General features: G+C 38.5%; 1 protein-coding gene across 1 annotated transcript; it reads right to left on the reverse strand.

Moving 5' to 3' along the window:
- Positions 1–4,427: 4,427 nt before the first annotated feature.
- On the reverse strand, positions 4,428–14,771 carry LOC135468164 (DDB1- and CUL4-associated factor 10-like). The gene is given in 9 exon segments (XM_064746253.1): positions 4,428–6,434; positions 8,662–8,721; positions 9,680–9,717; positions 9,720–9,966; positions 9,968–10,007; positions 10,949–11,149; positions 11,686–11,723; positions 11,725–11,800; positions 14,407–14,771. Coding segments are annotated over 9 exon segments (1,908 nt in total). The 5' UTR covers positions 14,601–14,771; the 3' UTR covers positions 4,428–5,420.
- Between the last annotated feature and the right edge of the window lie 3,984 nt (positions 14,772–18,755).

Genomic DNA, 18,755 nt, shown 5'->3' on the forward strand with positions numbered 1-18,755 from the left:
ACTCATTATGTAAAGGAATTACTTAAAAATGCAATAAATTAATAACATTTTAGTGAAATTCGGGTGTCTTAGTAATAGAAATAAAGATTTGAGTTTTGCATTAAAATGCAGAAGATATATGCCGGAAAACGAACATACGCTCTGTTTAATGACTTGGCCAAATAAATTCATAAAATATTTAATTGAATCACTCTGTCTCTTTTGGGGACTGTATATACGAAAGTGTCTTAACTTCTTTAAGACGCACTGAGTTGCGTATTGTGCGAACCTACGCTTGAATAAATTTTAAAGTCCCTTGTATTCATGTCAATTTATCCCGCAGGCGGCGAACAGAACCCCTTTCTTTGTGCGGACTAAATACACAAATATAACAAATAATAAATATATACAAGTGTACCCAATGCCCGAAAGCCTGTACATCTTATAAAACATGGTGCATTTTAATGTAAATAACACCCTTGGTTCGCACCGAATTTGACACAGTATGCATTCAACGCAGACAGCCGACCTCCATTAACATACAGGATCTTAACTAGAACACAACTCAGTGACAGGGGTAACATGCACGGGGTGTCGGGGGGGTTTGGTGTTCTTTCCACGGTGAATTCCCTACAAAATTTTAAGGTGTTTTGAAACCCAAAGTAAACACTTTCTTTCATGGGGAATTTTGACGAACTGAAAAAAATGCGCTAAGAGACCCCCCTTTGTTACGACCAACAATGTAGTAAATACCAACAGGGGATCTTACTGTAGAAACCAACCTATATTGTCTCAATTTGAGACGGATAATATTAAAACGACAATTTTGTAACGGCCAAGTTATTCTAACCGGTTCTGCAGTAAGTTTGGACAGATAATGTCGTAACCCCGTTATTCTAACAAACGATGAGGTAAGTTTGGACCGAGTATGTAATAACGCTGCTATTCTCATCGATACTGAAGTACGTTGGACCGATTGTGTAGTAACCCTGCTAACCTAATAAATTAATCGAGTTATAAACGGGTTCCGGCAATTATATGGTTATCAGTACAAACATGGGTGCCAACAAAGACCGATTGGACCTGAGCAATGTACTATGGAATGCAAAAAGTGGCAGAAAGGACTAGTTGGTATCAAACGTGTCAAAGCCATATTTTATAGTTCCAACACGTCGACGTTGGATCCGAAGAAAAAAATTATTCCCATCTTGAGAAATAATATTACGAATTTTTTTCTAGACGATGTTAAATGATTTTTTATCCAATATATTTATGTTTCATTTTACTTTTTTCCTTAATCTATACACCATGTGACGATCAGCTGCCACGATGTTTTACTGCTACATGTCATGATGGTTGTGGGTTGTAAATATACAGGTTTAAACTCAAAGGACAATATAGCACTTGGCTGAAACATATTTCACTTCAAAGCAGGATACTCAAGCTTTCTAAAAATCATCATACTTTATTATTTCAATAAGATTTCACCGAATATCATGTACAACAAACTGACAGTACTACACAAATGGCTGGTGTGGATCGAGGCAGCTATTTTAAGAATTTTATCTCGTTAAATACTTTGCTGTCAGATTGCGCGGTCTAAGCTGTAACGTAGCCTTTACCCATTCACTACATGAAGTGACATATGATAACACAGAACTACTGCATAAGACATCATTTTGAGATCGTTTACAACGATTTATTTTCTTGTAGCTGAAGGGCCATTTCAAAAAGTGTTTTGGGGCAGAACGATATCACTTACAAACTACCACAGACATAAAATCAGATTTACACTATTACAAATTATGTCGGACCGTAGCATACCGTCTCGGCCCAAACCGAATTCAACTTTCCAAATTCATTTTTATCGTTCATTTTCGCATTAAGTCATCAGTTTCTGAATAACAAATATCACAGTCAGTGCAAAATTAGGGATGCCGAAGGGTTATGGGACTGTTGACAAGATGAAATCTCTCCAGACAATTCTTAAAATTACTTAAATGTTGAGTGCGATATAATTTTTTTCTCTGAATTTATAACTGAAGAATTTAAATTTTGCTCTTTCCTCTTTCTCGCATACAGGGGATTTTTTTCTTTCTTTTATAAAAGACAGTAAAACTATTGATACGCCGTGTTCAAGCCGAGGTGCTTTCTCTAACGTTCGCGAATACTAGGTCAGCACCGCTTTCATCTTAGAAGCCACCGCTACAAAATCGAAGCATATAATCCAGCGAAAGTGGACTGCCAAGATCAGCCTCAGTGGTGCCTAGATTTGTTTCAGAACTGAGCATGAATCTAGTTTTGTACAACAATCCTATTGCAATTTTGTACGCATTTGGGCTAATTGGGGTCAAAATCACCAACACAACCCTTCCGGAGGCTACGACCTGAACCAGGAATACCCCTGCCGTGCATGTAAGGCTATAGGCTATTGAAACGGGTCGCTGGAGTTCCTTGTTAATTGTATAGTAGGCCTACTGTATTAACAGTTCAAGCAGTGGAAGAAATATTCTCCTAGTATGTCAAATTTCAGAGAAAACTATATTTATCACTTGGGCCTTCATCGCCGAAGTCCACAACTTTTATCTGCCACAGGTTTTTCCTTAGACTGAAGGTGTGTAAAGACGAAGTTTCTCTAAACTTTTACTGGGTTGAAAAAAATCTAAAAAAAAAAATAATAATTAATGTCGGTTTAAGATACTTTGAACGGTAGTCTTTCAGTGGTCATAAACATTAGCCACTTGCTGTTTTTCATTTTAGTATTGTATATATGCCTATACTGTTGCGAGCAAGCAAACCAATTAAAGCCGGTTACCAAAGATTAACTTGTGAGTTTCCAGCTGAAATATTTTGTTTTCCTAATATTAGTCCGACTCACACTGCCCCTGACCAACCAAGAACAATACTTGACAAGACAATTTATGGAACAGTTCGACTAATTATTTGATTGATTTTTTTATTGATTGACTGACTGATTATTCGATTCCGGTGACTAAAAAAAAACCAAGATGCTGAGTCTAATTTGCTTTGATTTATTTCATACTCGCCGTACTCAAGAATATTTCACTTACACGACTGTGGCCAACATTTTAGTAGGAGACAACCGTGCAGAAACCCACAACCATGCGCTGGTTGCTGATATATCTTGAAAGTGAACGATATGGAATAATAAGGATATGATCTTTTTTTCTTCGTAACATCGATCTCATGCTATTAAGTTTCAGTTTTTCTTAATCTACACGGCAACTGAACTATAGCAACTGAATAAAGGCAATCGTGAAATGTTTAATGGCTCAACATTTCCCGCCTACACAAGCCGGTTCAAGCTGTTTATTTTTTTTTTTTTTTTTTTTTCATTGGCGCTTTACGTCGTTCTCAACGATATTTCACCAACGCCACGGCGGCCAGCATTATGGTTGGAGGAGACCGGGAAAAGGCCCATGAGGTCGAGATTTGCTTTAGGCCTATGTTCTGTTCTTACACAATGATGTAAGAACCGAACTTTGCAGGTTGCATTTCCATTTTCCCCTGACGTCTAACAGTCTTATGTCTACTCGTGCGCCTAAGCAATCTATTCCAACTTTAAGTACGGTGTTTGGAAAGAAAACATTTGTGAAATTAAGCACACCCGAAGTGGTCCAAAAAGCCCACCATGATATTCAAACATTTGATTGCATATTATTCAGTTACAGAACAAAAATTTAAAAAATAAAAAGGTCGTTTGAGTACGGCGTTCTGCAGTGGTCTATTCATTGACACGCATGCAGCTGTTTATTTTTCTTGTCCTTTCTTTCAATTTAAGGACCATAGCTCGTTTACTAGAGAAATAGTATGGCATGTCGGACAGCCATGACCTACAAACTCATTTGAACACATTCTATGTTTTCAGGATGAAGAATACAGCGGAAATTCAGTGTTATACCGATAAATAGCATTGACAAATAGAACCAATTTCTGCATTTTGAGAAACTGGAAGAATTCACAGTAGGCAAGCAACTGTGTATGAAATCTCCTCTTAATGAACGATGGAGGTGATGAAGCCATGGAAGTCTGCTACTTTTTTAACGAGCATGATCAATTTCTCTATACTGATACAGTTACCCATGACAGTATATAACACAGGGGACATTCTTCAAAAACCACCCCTTAAACAAAATTTTTATTGTTTTCAACCCTTTTCCATAATAACGAGAACAAATGCAACGTGGACTAGATAAAAAAACTGTTTGAGCATTTTACAAATAGGTATTTGTGTACATTAATCACAATTAAAAGAATCAAAATGAATAAGGCATGTATACAGTACATCAGCCCAAATCTCAACGCATGTCTTCCTTACACGTATACCCATGCTTTTTTCTCAAGCGAAATATCATTGTTATATCGAGCGCAAACGCTAGGCTGATAATGATCTGACATAATATACAATACTTAATCCGTTTTCCGGTGATTTTCAGTAACTTCGTGAAACATCACTATTGACGAATCAATATAGATCTTTTGGCCATTCGCCGCGATAATGCGATATGACTGAAATAATGCTGACGTGGTTTTAAGCCATACAATCATTCATTCTTTGGGCCAATTCTGATAGATGACAGATGTGACGTCACACATGCGCGTCACCGTAACATCACCAGGCCTCTGACTGGTTTGAGAACCATATCTCCTGTATTGATACAGATAATAACTGTTGTCAGCCGTTTACATATTCATTTACTTCATTGTTTTACGCCTCACTCTGGTATCTTTCACTTAAATACGAGGGTAGCCAGTTTCATGTGCGGAGGAAACCGAAGTGCCTTCGGAAGTGCTCAGGGGTCACGTTTGCATATGATCCGATTTCAATCGGACTAAGGTCTTATTTTCTCTTCTAGACATATTCTCTCCTGGAAATAATGCTCCTGTGAATTTCCTTTATTTTGTCAACTTTTTATTCGCCATTTTCCTTGCTATTTATATCAAAAGCTATTCACTGTTTGATTCACTGGTATTTAACGCTGTATTCAAGACTATTTCACTATACAATGGTTCACAGTTTCATGCGTGGATGGAACCGGAATGCCTACAAAATAAACCATCAGCCTTTGGCAAGTAACTGATGAGCTTTCCTAAATACGGTGTACACGTTTCTACAAACCTTGCAGGAAATGTCACACATATTAATTCTAATGATCATATATGCAACCTAATCTAAATTCTTAAGACATATGTACATTTTACGTAATGAAGAAATTCAAAATGTGTATGAAAGGAACAATCAGATAAGGGTGACTGGGGAATATGTCCAGAAGAGAAAACATTCATGCCCTGAACTACATGTACGTGCATTACAAGAGGAGTGTCCTCAACTCTGGCAAGAATTCATTATATTGTATACAGCAAAAAGAATCTTGAGCTCACAAAACTGAATCGCCACAAAACATGACCTTGCTACAAAATTAAAGGACAGGTTGGCAAAAAGATGCCTTACCATTAAGGCACCCAGATACTAAAAGACTATGGACAGGTGAGAATTTAGACGTCACCACAACATGACTGTGACACATATTTGAGGCAACCTCATACATTTTCACAGGAGCTTCAGGCACGCAGTCACACAGTTCAGCGCAGGAAGGGTTGAAGGCCAGCAATCTCACCCCCCAGCCGAAGGGGGAGCAGACCAGTCGTCCGTCAGTGCTGAAACACTGTTCCTTAATGAAACCTCTCCCGACGTTTGGTTCTTCCGCGTAGCAGATCAAACGAGGCTGATTCTCTTGTATGCGGCTTTTGTTCTTCGTTGGTGGTCCATGGTCTAGCTTCCGTTTCCGAGTGGCCTCCCTTGTCCCTCCTGTTAGCCTGAATGTCAGATACTCCAAAGCCTGGGCTGCCTCTCTCTCCAATGCTCTTGCAGCATCAGTTCTTTGACCAGAAGGGTCCGGATTGGAGGTACTCGGTCCTGACGATGTGCCGGAAGCTGGTTCACTAGAATTGCTGTCTGGCTGGACACTCCTGTTAAGAACGAGACGTTCAGGATTCTCCTCTGAAGCGGGTATCCTGATTGTGGCTAGGTCACGTTGACCATGGTCAGGGTGATCTGGGTGTCTTTGAGAGGGGCTTGCCCTGAAAAGCTCTTCAAATATCGCCATGTCAATCTGAACCCTACCAGAGTTTCCCTCTGGACTGTCCTCTACATCTTCCTCACCATCATCTTCTTCAGTTTCCTGCGTATCTGATACAGCTTCCTCACCACTAACGTTGGAAGAAGGCTCATCTGAATAGTCTGCATCCTGAACGTCCCCGCCACAAGGGGAAGAGCTAGCATTGAAGCCAACCGGTCTCAGACAGGGACTTATTGCCCATCTCTGGCCCTCGGAAGATTGTGATGATGTGCGTAACCTCTTTTTTTGAAGTCCATTATCACCAACCTCCCTCGAGGTTGGATCTAGTTTCTGAATGTCGTGGACACATGTGAACTGCAAATGAACAGGAAAATATTCAAAAGGTTGACTACTTAATACAAATATTTCACTTACACCATTACAGTTTTGACAGTGGAGGAAACCCGAGTGCCCCGTGTAAAACGTGTGGCCCTGTGACAAGATACTGATGAAAATTTACATTTGTGACCCACAGACTTGTACGAACATAAGATTGTGAAAACAGCCCTTATTCTCACCAAGACTTTTATGAACAATTAAGGACAGGGAATCTACAAAATTCCTCTCCAAAGTTTGGGGTAATATTCAAAACAGGAAAGTAATTGCATCTGATGAAGATCTTATAAAAGACATGTAATGAATACAAACCTTTAAATTGATTGATTAATTAGTGTTCAAAGCTGCCCTCAATACTTTCTAACGTATACAAATGAGGGTCAGGTGTTTGGTGGAAGATACCGGATTACACACAAGAAACCATCAACATTCGTTTTTTTAGAGGAAACCGGATTACCCAGAGTAAACCATCGACATTCGCCAGGTAAATAATAAACCTTCTGGCTTTATGCCGCCGCTGAAACAGTGACAGATAGATTTGAACATGCGACCTCATTGATCAAAGGCCTGATATTTGCAGCAAACTAGAGCTTTAAATGTTGGAGCTAGTAATAGCTTGCATGATATAAGAGCTTGTCGATAACTACACGCAACTGTCTTAAATCCAACCATTATCTGATGATCTAAAACCCACCTCTGCCAAGGGTTGTATTGACAATGAGGTGAGTATTTTGTTTTGTCAAAATTCAAATTACTTACAATTCTTTATTTCAGTGTTGTTTAACGTCATATTTTATACTTGGAAGATAGCAGAGAGTTTCATGGCTGGAGGAAATCGGAGTGCCAGGGTAAAGCACCGAGCTTTGGTATGTGTAAGTCACTGAGACGAACTTTCCCCATGTGTGACATACAGACAATATATCTTCAACGAATGTTAGACTGCGCAAGCATCATCGATCGTGCACAGTGTCACCAAGGTCTCACATGCAAGCCGTCAGAATGCCGAAACGTGCCAAGTCCTGTTACATGTTGGTTGAGAGTGACAAACTCTCAAAAAAAAAAAGTGGTTAATACTCATCCAGTTTGTTTGTTTCTTTGTTTGCTAATAAGAATAGGGTTTAAATTCGCTTTCAGTAATAATTTCGTCGTATCACGACAATGTCTCCTTGTAGCATACAGGTCCTCAATGTATGCATGTATGTATACATTCTTAGGACTTAACATTTTACTTTAACAATTTATGATGACAAGGAGTTATTGCTGAGGTATGTGTACATATACTGTGTGGCAGGGCAAGTTCACGCCCCCTAAGTGCTGCCGCCACTGAAGTGTTCATGCCAAAGTCACTAGACACAGGGCCCAATGCTGACATTTGTTTACCTAACCCTGAGCACAAAGTGAGGCCAAAGTGGGAGGAAACCAAGCACAAACTGGGGGAAACCTATAACCCTCCGCAGGTTGCTGCAGACCTTCTCACATATGGTTGGAGAGGAAGCCAGTACAAACTGGACTTGAACTCACAGTGACTACATTGGTCAGTCATTGCGCTGCGCTAGTGTGCTAACCACCTTGGCCATGGAGGCCCCCACAGAATTGTTTGTCACAGAACTGAAGAGTAAATGATCCGAACATTAGATCAACTCATCAAGTGACATCTTTCATTCATACAGTTCAAATCCAGTGATGTGTAAAAAAAATATATAGTCTCATAAAACTTCAGATATATGGTCAGAACGCACAGAAGGTTTAAACAGTTACCTCCCCTGTTTTAACAGATTACATAAAGTCTGCCCAGCAGAGAAACCTGTCTGGTATTGAATTTATTCCTGTTCATAAATATCCAATAACCTTTCTATATATTTATTAAACTGTTGTTTAACAACATATTGCAGAACTTTTCCACTTATAGTTATACAACTGCAGTCAGTTTTTGTCCTCAGTTCTTTCCCAGATGTGGGGTACAGATATGTATATAATTTTGATGGGAGACGAGTAGTCTTCAACGAACATTTAACTGCACAAACGTCACATGGGCGTTGCTGACCGCTTATTGTTGCCACCCCTTACAAAAATTGAGAGCGGGGTAATCCACAATTCCAAGTCCAAGTTCAGTTTCAACCTACAACTGATGTATCCTAGTGACTGAAAGGCAAATGCCTCTAACATAATAGAGTATATGTTAAAATGTAGGACTGCTTTATCTCACCTCAGTCTGCTCATTGCTGCTTGTACTTCTGGTTAGAATGCACCAGCCCTGCGGATGAATCTGTATGAAATGTGATTAAAAGTCAAAAGGACACTACTAAGGTTTTCGACTTTCATCAGAAATTTGGTCAAGTGAACACCAGATGATTACCGTGTCAAGATTTTTCTGTTACTCTTACAATCATTAAATCCTTAGCTTATTTGTGACATAAAGTGAAATGTGCAAGTTTTGACAATTTATAATTTCTTCAAAACCACCAATGCTTGCACAAACTATAGGGAAGATATGTGCTATTAAGAGGCTTTTGATTCTGAAATTACCAAAAGTTGAAATTTTGACACATTTGTCATAAGATAACATTTGTGAAAATCTCCATAATTTAATTTTGAGAGCCTGAAAATAGAGCACTAGTAATCTTTTTAATCGTATTTCAACTTTTGACACAGGACAGAGATGCCTTAGTGGAATCCGCCTCAAGTCTCCCATCTAGGAGAGTTTCACTTTTTAGCCTCCGTTGGTACATTCAAATTTCTTCATGAGAAACTATGGCAGGGAAAGATACAGCTTTTTAATTTCACACCAATTTAACAGCTTAATTTGGGCTAAAATAGTGTATTTCACCTAAAGTTTGGTATGTAAAATGTACCTTCTAAAGCACATAAAAGCATTACAATGACACTTTTGATGCCAAACATCTGTCTAACTGTTTCTGATGAGAAATTAATTGAACTTGGCAAAAAAGTTTTAGCTAGCCCTATAAGATGGATGAATCAATCAGAATGAAAACAAAATGTGTCAAATGAAAAGTGCCTAAATTTTAGGTGAATTACAGTAGTTTCAAAAGTTAATGAACCTGAACTCAATGCCATATATACCAAATTATACTGTCAAAATTTAATGCTTACAAATTTTCGAACAGTCAGTGTACATTAATACAATTACTTTACAATACATTTAACTTAAATTTATCAGGCTGCAGTCCTGTAAATTGGGCCTTTTTATTTAACATGGTACTTGCCTGCAGAGAAGATATCACTTCTGCGTCAACATCCTTAGAAAGTCTGAGATAAACTCTACCCTGTTACGAGATCTGTGGAAATGATGATTGTAGTGCTCTAGGTGTTCATGCGTATAGGCATCTCTGTGCTCAGCTGGATTAGTCTGTACATGTTGGGGCTTGAAGCCATGGAGATCCGTGCTCAGCGAGAACAGATCTAAGTCATGGATGATGATAATATACCCTCGTGACAATGAAATGATGAGGCGAGAATTGTCAGGTGTCAGTTTAGACCGCATCAGGCCCGCCCGTATGAAAGACATGTTTAAACGATGGTTTCCGTTTCTGAGTAACTGTAAAGAGAAACAAATTCCAAATTGGAATCAAAGGATCTTCCACAATAACTTTGGAAATCGAACTTAATAAGAACACGTTTGAGTTCCAGAATATTCATACAGCATCTAAGACCACTTTCATCTCATGCTCCACAAAGCATGGTAATTCTTCATTAACAAATGGTGGCTGAATGTGGGTCATTTGTCTAAACTGTTGTTGTCGCCTAAACAAATGAGGTTGCAGGCCCCACTCTCACTGGCTCGTCTGCAAACTTTCCGGTTGTTTGTGAGGACCTTTCAAAGTATGGTGGTTTATTTGCACAAAAACCTTAAATAGGTCATGTAAGCGAAAAAATTTTAAGTATGGTGTTAAAATCAGTGAATAAAAGGATAAATACAGCTTGGCAGCTGGTTTCCTATGCTTCACCACTTGGATACAGACTAAACACATATCAAGAGTTCAAGACACAACCGCGACTCAACTCAACTGGCTGAATGGAGCTGGTCACAGTCAATCATGCGCTCCAGGTGAGTTGTGTCGTTATTTCACAAAGATAAGTGCTTAGAACACTGTGCAACGTTCAGAGTTGAGTCAAGTTCAGTCTCAAGCTCTTGTGTATCCCAAGCTTAAAGTCACAACAGTGAATGAAATTGTTGTAATAACTTAACACCTCCAGAGTTGTCCCCCTTAGAACATCTTTCACACACTGACACATCACCCATTGATTATTGCAACGTGGTCCCACTGAAGGATCCAAAGGGCAAACCCAGACTGTACATATGTATGCATTTATCAAAGAAAAACCTAAATTGATTGTCAGTTAAAAAGAGAAAAACTTCAATTGGCATCAAAATAATTTTCATTCTCATTGAAAACTTTGAAAAGAATAGAAAACATCGTAGACCGATTTCTGTATGTTTTTTTTCTTTTCGAATCAGCTAGCTATCTGTGACTTACTTATTAATGTTCCATGTATACACACAGCCATCAAAACCAGAGGTAACAAGAAGTCCAATGTTACTGGCATATTCAATGTTCTTCACCCAGCTCAAATGTCCCGTCAGTGTTCGCACCTTATTCTTCAGGTAGCGAGCATCCCACAAGGCCACAGTGGTGTCGTCTGAACATGTTGCAAATAGTCGGCTGTCTAAAAACCTGGGAAAAACACATTTTTGTTTATTCAACAAAGAAAATCATAAATAAAATAAAACATGGCAAATGTTTACAAAACTTTTCATAACTGTGCACGAAAACCATTTTGCATGTTCACCATTTTGATCTTGGCAAAAGCATTTGCTTAAAAGGCTTGAAAAAATTTACATTTTACATTTACACAGGTTTTTGAATCTTGTTATCATTGCTGTATAGACGATAGAATTATCACAAGTCATTGCAATAATAAGGTACATCATAAAAAGTATAGAACAGAACTTAACAACTTAACATGAACTAGTACAAGGCTGTGTTATTTGATTTTACATCATGTGTTTAGCAAAAGGGTTTAAATACACCAATTCTGTTTCGTTGATATATTTTCACACCATTTACACCAACTAAAAGGTCACAATTTGTAGCATGTATACTGATGTATGCTCATCAGTTTTAACTGGCTTCACAAGTACAATGTATCACAAGCCATATGCCTATAGTTGACATTTGCATACACATATAAGCCCTCCAAATGTTCTTACCTCACACAATTAACACAGTCAGAGTGTGCTTTGTTCTTAGTGATTGATAAGACTGGCATTGAGAGGGTCAAAGAATAACACACTTCCTCCTTCACAGGCTGCGACCAGCAGTTTTCTAAGAAAAAAGAAAAGAAAATGCAATTTACAAAAAGACTTACAGATCAATTAATGTAATATTCGAGAAAACGGAATCTAAAAATCATTCATTGGAACCTCAGATTAGTGTGATTTTCCCCTCACAACCTAACCTATACAATAAGCCCAGCACACTAAGGAAAGGTCTGTTCCAAGCACATGCACTTGTTGTATACAGTATAAAGGGGAATAACTAAAACTTGCTCAGGTAGACGGCCTTTACAAAAGCTGTGCAGTACACTAAAAGATACACACATACATGTATACTGTGCTTGTTCATGTATTTCTCCACAAATTGTCAACAAGAAATAAATTTCCTGTCACCTAGGAGGTTGAAAAGAAACTTCTGACAGCTCAATCATGGCAGTTCCTCCTTTACACTTTAAAGTGGGAAAGTGCCAGCAGTGATGAATGGCCAGCATGTATATTCCTTATATTAACAAACATCTGCTGATTTCACTTCTCAGATTTTATACTAATGAGCCAGACATCATTAAACTTCTACTGGGATATATCCTTGATTAGAAGTTAAGATTTTTACATAGCTGGATCAACAGACTACATGACATTGGCCAATGGATTGTACTTGTAGCCTCAAGTACTGATTTATACATCTGAGCCAACAATAGCACTTCATGATATTTTTCACGTGCAATAAACAGGATTTTGTCAATCCTAAAGTTTTCATGACACACAAAAGAATTTAATTTCTTAAAACATCAACTATGGTAAGAGATAATTAAGCTCTTTTAACACAGGACAAATCTGGGTCTTGAAGATCCATTAATAGATATAACTCAACCAGTGGTAATATGCATAACTTGTTGAGACTAAGTGGTGTAAATCCAAATGAGCTTAGGGTAAAATGTTGTCCAAAATTATTTCAAAACTGTAGTTAATACCTTGTCTACAATACACAACATCTATCCCGTAGATCTATACTGAAGTTGATAAACAAATACACAAGATTGTTGTATGACCCAGAGCTATAAACAATCAACAAAAAATAGACAACTTCATTTGGACACACATGAATGCACATTGACAGGTATTTGCTGAATACAATATATGTACAGTGCATGTATGCACAAAGGGGAGGAACTTGTACACAACAATAATTTTTTTTCATGTGAAATGCCAAACTAGTGTCTTTCCTTGATCATATGTCTAATGTTAGCATGGATAACTGTCATGCATGACTGACCCAGTGGACACTTTATCTGCTGGATCCAAATGCATGTACACATACATCTAGCCACTAAGGACACTTATTAGATAGCAGGTTCTATGGAGAATCTGCCTTTGTAGAAAAAAAGACACTTAATTTATTTTTCATATCTTTCTTGTTTAGCAGAAAGCCAACAAAAAAAGATTTATTATAAGTGGTTTATTTATAAATCCACTGAAAAAGAAACAGCTCACATTCAATGTACCATACATGTATGTACAGGGAAACATATACTCATGATTATTTACATGTATGTACATGTATCAATGAAGTAGATGTATGACACATACACTGTGTACAGGAACACATCACAGGATATACATGTACATGACAGTACACTACGTATACACAAATCATGCATCTCAGGAGGCTTATGAACCTCACATGGAAAATACAGCAAAAACTGTATCAACAAAACTTTTTCTAGGCCTATGGTACAGTCATATCATATATTTTTTCTCCATTTACTTAGCTTTTTAAGACACATATGCGCAGGTACAGTGTACGCGCCCTATATACTGTGTTGAACATTATGAACATTTTAAAGATGTTCATGTAAATTTCTTAACACAATAAGCACGTGCAAAAGTGCTTTTGCTCCAGCTTTTAGCTTGATGCCTGCATCTCTTGTCATGTTACTCTTTTTCTTACAAGCGTTAAATTAGCAAACATTCTACACGATTACAGTAGCCTATCCTGTGAAGCTAACAGTGCTTGGTGCATAGTCCTGCAAAGGCTCCCTGTGACTAATGCCTTTGCCACATGAAACACACACCAGACCAACATACACACACAAGACGGCTATACAATACCATACCTACGCCCATTTATTTAGTTATCACAATCACAATTATCACAATCCTAGCACATATCCAGAAGTTGAACATTAACAAATCCAGTTCAAAAAGCATAAAATGTCATGATTGGAATGACTGCTAATTCAGTTTATTGCTAACATAGTTTTTATTATCAGCTGATTATCACTTACTGGTATGTGCTCTGTCATACTAACTCCACTGACCTGACTCCGTAACTAACCTACATCATTACATGTATCTGTCAAATGCCGGCAGCAGGATCCTGACATCATTTTATTGACGTCAAATGTTCCTTTCCCAGTTCATCATAATGAAATCCCATTTATGTCAGACTAGTGCCACCCTTCGGGTTTAAAAAATATGCTGCCTCCCCATTAAACAATGTTAAATGTACTACTTCCATATTTTATATTTCTGACATTCATTTCCGTCAGTTGACAAGGTAAATATCAGAATGTTAAAAAAGGAGCGAGGTCATATAGCTTGCTTCAATTACATTACAAGTACATGTATTAACTTGTTGGAAGGGATCATACTTACCCATCTGGAGAAAAGTCAAAGTTAAATATGGCTTTATGGTGGGTGTGGTCGGAGGTTTTCAGAGGGTCCCATGAGTTCACACATTTCATGTTCGAATACAAGGATGGTACCACGCCAGACGGCAAGCCATAATGAGACGAAGTGTTCACAAAACGTCGAGATTGCCACAGTTCTTCTGGCGATGAAAAAGCCATTGCCACGGTCTGAAATCATGCGCTGTATCACCCGCCAGGTTGTTGTGTGTTCCGCTCATGGTGATTCAGAGAAGTTTTCAACGCAAACACAACTTTCATATCCTAAAACAAACAAAGAGCTAGACTACATAACAGAAGTACAGTCACATCTGAACACATACAGTGGTGTTTACATCGCCTATCAATCATACCTCTTTGTTGATTACTGGAGAGGGGTACGTACAGGGGAGACAACCAGTCACCATACGACAGCTCTTTAAAATTACAAATACATTTGATTTATATATTTGATTGGTGTTTTAACGCCATACTCAAGAATATTTCCCTTATATGACGACGGCAAGTATTATGGTTGGAGGGAAACCGGGCACAGAGCAGGGAAACCCACGACAATCTGCAGTTTGCTGCAGACCTTCCCCACGAGCGGCCGTCGAGGAAGCCAGCATGAGTTGGATTTGTACTCACAGATACCGCATGCGGAGAGGCTCCTTGCCCATTGCGCCACGCTGTCACGCTAACCACCTCAGCCACGGAGGCCCGCCAAATTACAGTTACAAATACAAACCTCCCATATACTGTACAAGGAGTTAACAGCACAACATTGTCGGTGTGTTCTTAATACAAAACGTGTATGCATACTAAAACTTTAGAAAATCAAGTAGCGAAAATTAAATGAAAACTTAATGTATGCGTATTTAGAAAATTGACATCTTATTCTCGTGCACTTTCAAGCAAGGTGAAGGAATATATAACGGTTGTCGGAATATACAGCATATGTTTTACCAACCTCCAAGGGTACCTAGTTTTGAAAATCTGTACAACTTTTCCAGTTCATTTGGAAACTACAGACAAGAAGTAATTGCGCTAGTTATTTTATGCAAAGGCAAACTTTTACGTGGTATTAATGCTGAAAAACTTTAACTTTTTATTCTGAAGCAATACGCCTCACCTGGCTCAGATGTATTCTGACGACACGCATGCTTTTTGAAAATCAAGAGTGCAAACTTGTAAAGCACTTATCATTTTTTATATATATAAAAAACGTGCTGAGGCATCAGACGATTCGATATTAATAAAATAATAAGAGTCTCAAACTGGAAAAATTGTATGAAGGAAAAGCTAAAAGGTCGACAAAGAACATGCAAGGTATTAAAAATAACATGCAGTAAAAGCCAAATATTGGAAAAGGTACCGTATACTTTTGTATATATTTTCAAATCTTATTCCTCGAAACACGATGAGTATAGCTTTGAAAACCGATTTTTTTCAACAATCGAGTCCTTAGATATGCATATGTATTCCTTTTCAAGATCAAAAATTTGACAGTCTGAAAATAGGACTACCTATAACCGACTGGAAAGTCCCCAGATGGCGTTACCAGCATGCTTGGTGTCGTCGTATGAGTGAAATATTCTTGAGTACGACGTAAGACACCAATAAAATAAATAAATAAATTCTTAAATAAATAAATCCAAAAATATTCTTGATACACCAATGATATGTTATTTTTAGCTCATGGTGAATGGTTGTCAGTTCAGTGGAGTGATATTGCTATAATTAGTGTTTCTTTTCACCGGTCAGGTTGAACTTCAAATCATATAGTGCATATATATGTGTAGAATATATATATATATATATATATATATATATATAATATATATATATATATATATATATATATATATATATATATATATATATACATATATATATATATATATATATATATATATATATATATATATATATATATATATATATATATATATATATATACAATCAACTTACTTGTGTGCACCGGCTCAAAGTTGGGAGACCCCGGGATACCCTGGGTTGGGTCACACCAAAGACTTTAAAAATGGTACTTGCCGCTGCCTCGCTTGTCGCTCAACACTGAGAGATTAGAGCAAGGGAACATGACTGGTTGACCCACCCATAATGACAAATGGACATATAATGGAAGGGGGTGGGGTGGGTGTTGGGACGGGCGCTCCAGTGCGTCCTCCCCATAATGTCGAATGCCACTTATTGTGCCCTTCAATAGCCGTCCACTTTTGTTGTATGTACTGTTTTTTCTTCTCCTTTCTTTGTTGTGTACGAGGAAATGTGTCCACCGCTAGACGCCCAAGTATATCTCGGTCGGAGTTCAGTTAAAGCCGCCCACATAAACAAAGGTGTGTAGTAGTGGGCAGTAGGTTTAAGTGCCATTTCTAAGCCTATTCTCCTAACGCCTCATACTCCGCAGTCAATTCACCATTAGTTGACTAGTGAGATCCAGGGTTAGAACCCAGTTCCTGTTGGATCGGCTGAGGATTTGTGTCAGGAAGTTTTTCTTAATTCTGCAACGCTTTGACCGCTTTCCTTCACCTCACATTGTTATTCCATTGCTTATACGTAACCCTATCATATAAGAGACTAGGTTATATATACATACGCAGCCAGCTCATAAAACCAGAATTTTTGTGTCTTTTTTAAAACTCTCATCAAAATTGATTAACATTAATGATCTTGCTATTAACGCATATTTAACAGCGTGCTATTACAACATATTAAGTGCTGATGTGTGTTTATATCGTGTTACATACATGTATGTAGCCGTAATCTGTGATTTGTCCTGATACATAGAGAGTAGTTTATTATCATTACCTACACGTAGACTGACATTTGCATGTAGAGTTCGTGTATCTTACTGGTTATGGCAGATTGCCTTATGGGATGGTGGTCACCACAAAAGCCCGCGTGGGAATATATCTTGTGTCACAAATTTTGTACTTCGGGCTTTATGTGTGTCTCAGTTTACCAGATATATCTATTCCAGGCCACTACATCTATGACACCACCATCCATGCCAACGTTAGCGAAAGACGAATTGTACTTCACAAGGATATCACATGCAAGTCAATTGCATAAACTCGTTCTGCACTGAGAGCTTAGATCAAGGAAGCGGGACTGGTTGGTCCGGTGTCAGGTGCCATGTCTGGTGTCTGGTGTCTTCTGCAACACTTTGGCGGCGTGGACAATGTATATGTACACGCACCCATAATGACTCCTCGTCGTCTTATGACTGAAATATTGGTTAAGTGCGATTTAAACCACAAGCATCCATCCATCCGTCCGTCCGTCCGTCCGTCCATCCGTCCGTCCGTCCATCCATCCGTCCGTCCGTCCGTCCGTCCGTACATCCATCCATCCGATGTTATACTATTTTATATAAGCATTTGATCAATACTTCAAACTTTGGTGGTGATCCGGCCTTATCCAGGATTTTTTAAAACGATTTTTCACCATGGGGGGGGAGGGGACACAACACAAATGCTGTAGAGTATTGTCCCTATATCTGTGGAACGGTGATTTAAACATTTAACTGGGGTGGAGCTTTGCATTATCATATTGAATCCTGGTTTACTATTATTTATTATTTATTTATTTCATTGGTGTTTCACGCCGTACTCAAGAATATTTCAGCTATACGACGGCGGCCAGCATTATGGTGGAAGGAAAATGGGCACAGCCCGGGGGAAACCCACGACCATCCGCAGGTAGCTGAAAGACCTTCCCACTTAGGGCCGGAGAGGAAGCCAGCATGAGCTGGACTTGAACTCACAGCGAATGGTGAGAGGTTCCTGGGTCATTACGCTGCGCTATCGCGCTAACCGACTGAGCCGCGGAGGACCCCTGAATCCTGGTTTACACGCAAAATGAAAACTCTGCACATATTTATTGATTTATTTATTGATTTATTTATTGATTTATTTATTGATTTTGGTTTTGTTTAACGTCACAGTCAAGAATCACATAATTACACACCGTTACTTTCTTTTTGGAACTGTATTGGCAGTCTTGATCGACTTTAAGATTTCACGAAACATTTTATCAGTCTACACACGAGTATATGACCTTCAAAGTTCTAGAATATAAATTCACTAAACGTGTATATGAATATTGTGTACAACATGGAATCAGCTCGAAAGTGGGGACAATATCAGCTGTAATTGTCCACAGATCTTGCGTGTTGGTAAATATACTAACACGCTGACACATGAGGTTGTGAGTTCAAATCCGTGTCGCGCGACTTTGACCTCGAGCTTTTCCAGGCACCTGGCGAAGGGTGGTGATTTTCTCTAGGTTATAGCCCCGCTTCCCCCACCCTTAAAC

The sequence above is a fragment of the Liolophura sinensis genome, chromosome 6, assembly GCF_032854445.1.
Source record: "Liolophura sinensis isolate JHLJ2023 chromosome 6, CUHK_Ljap_v2, whole genome shotgun sequence".
Classification (NCBI taxonomy): Eukaryota; Metazoa; Mollusca; class Polyplacophora; order Chitonida; family Chitonidae; genus Liolophura; species Liolophura sinensis.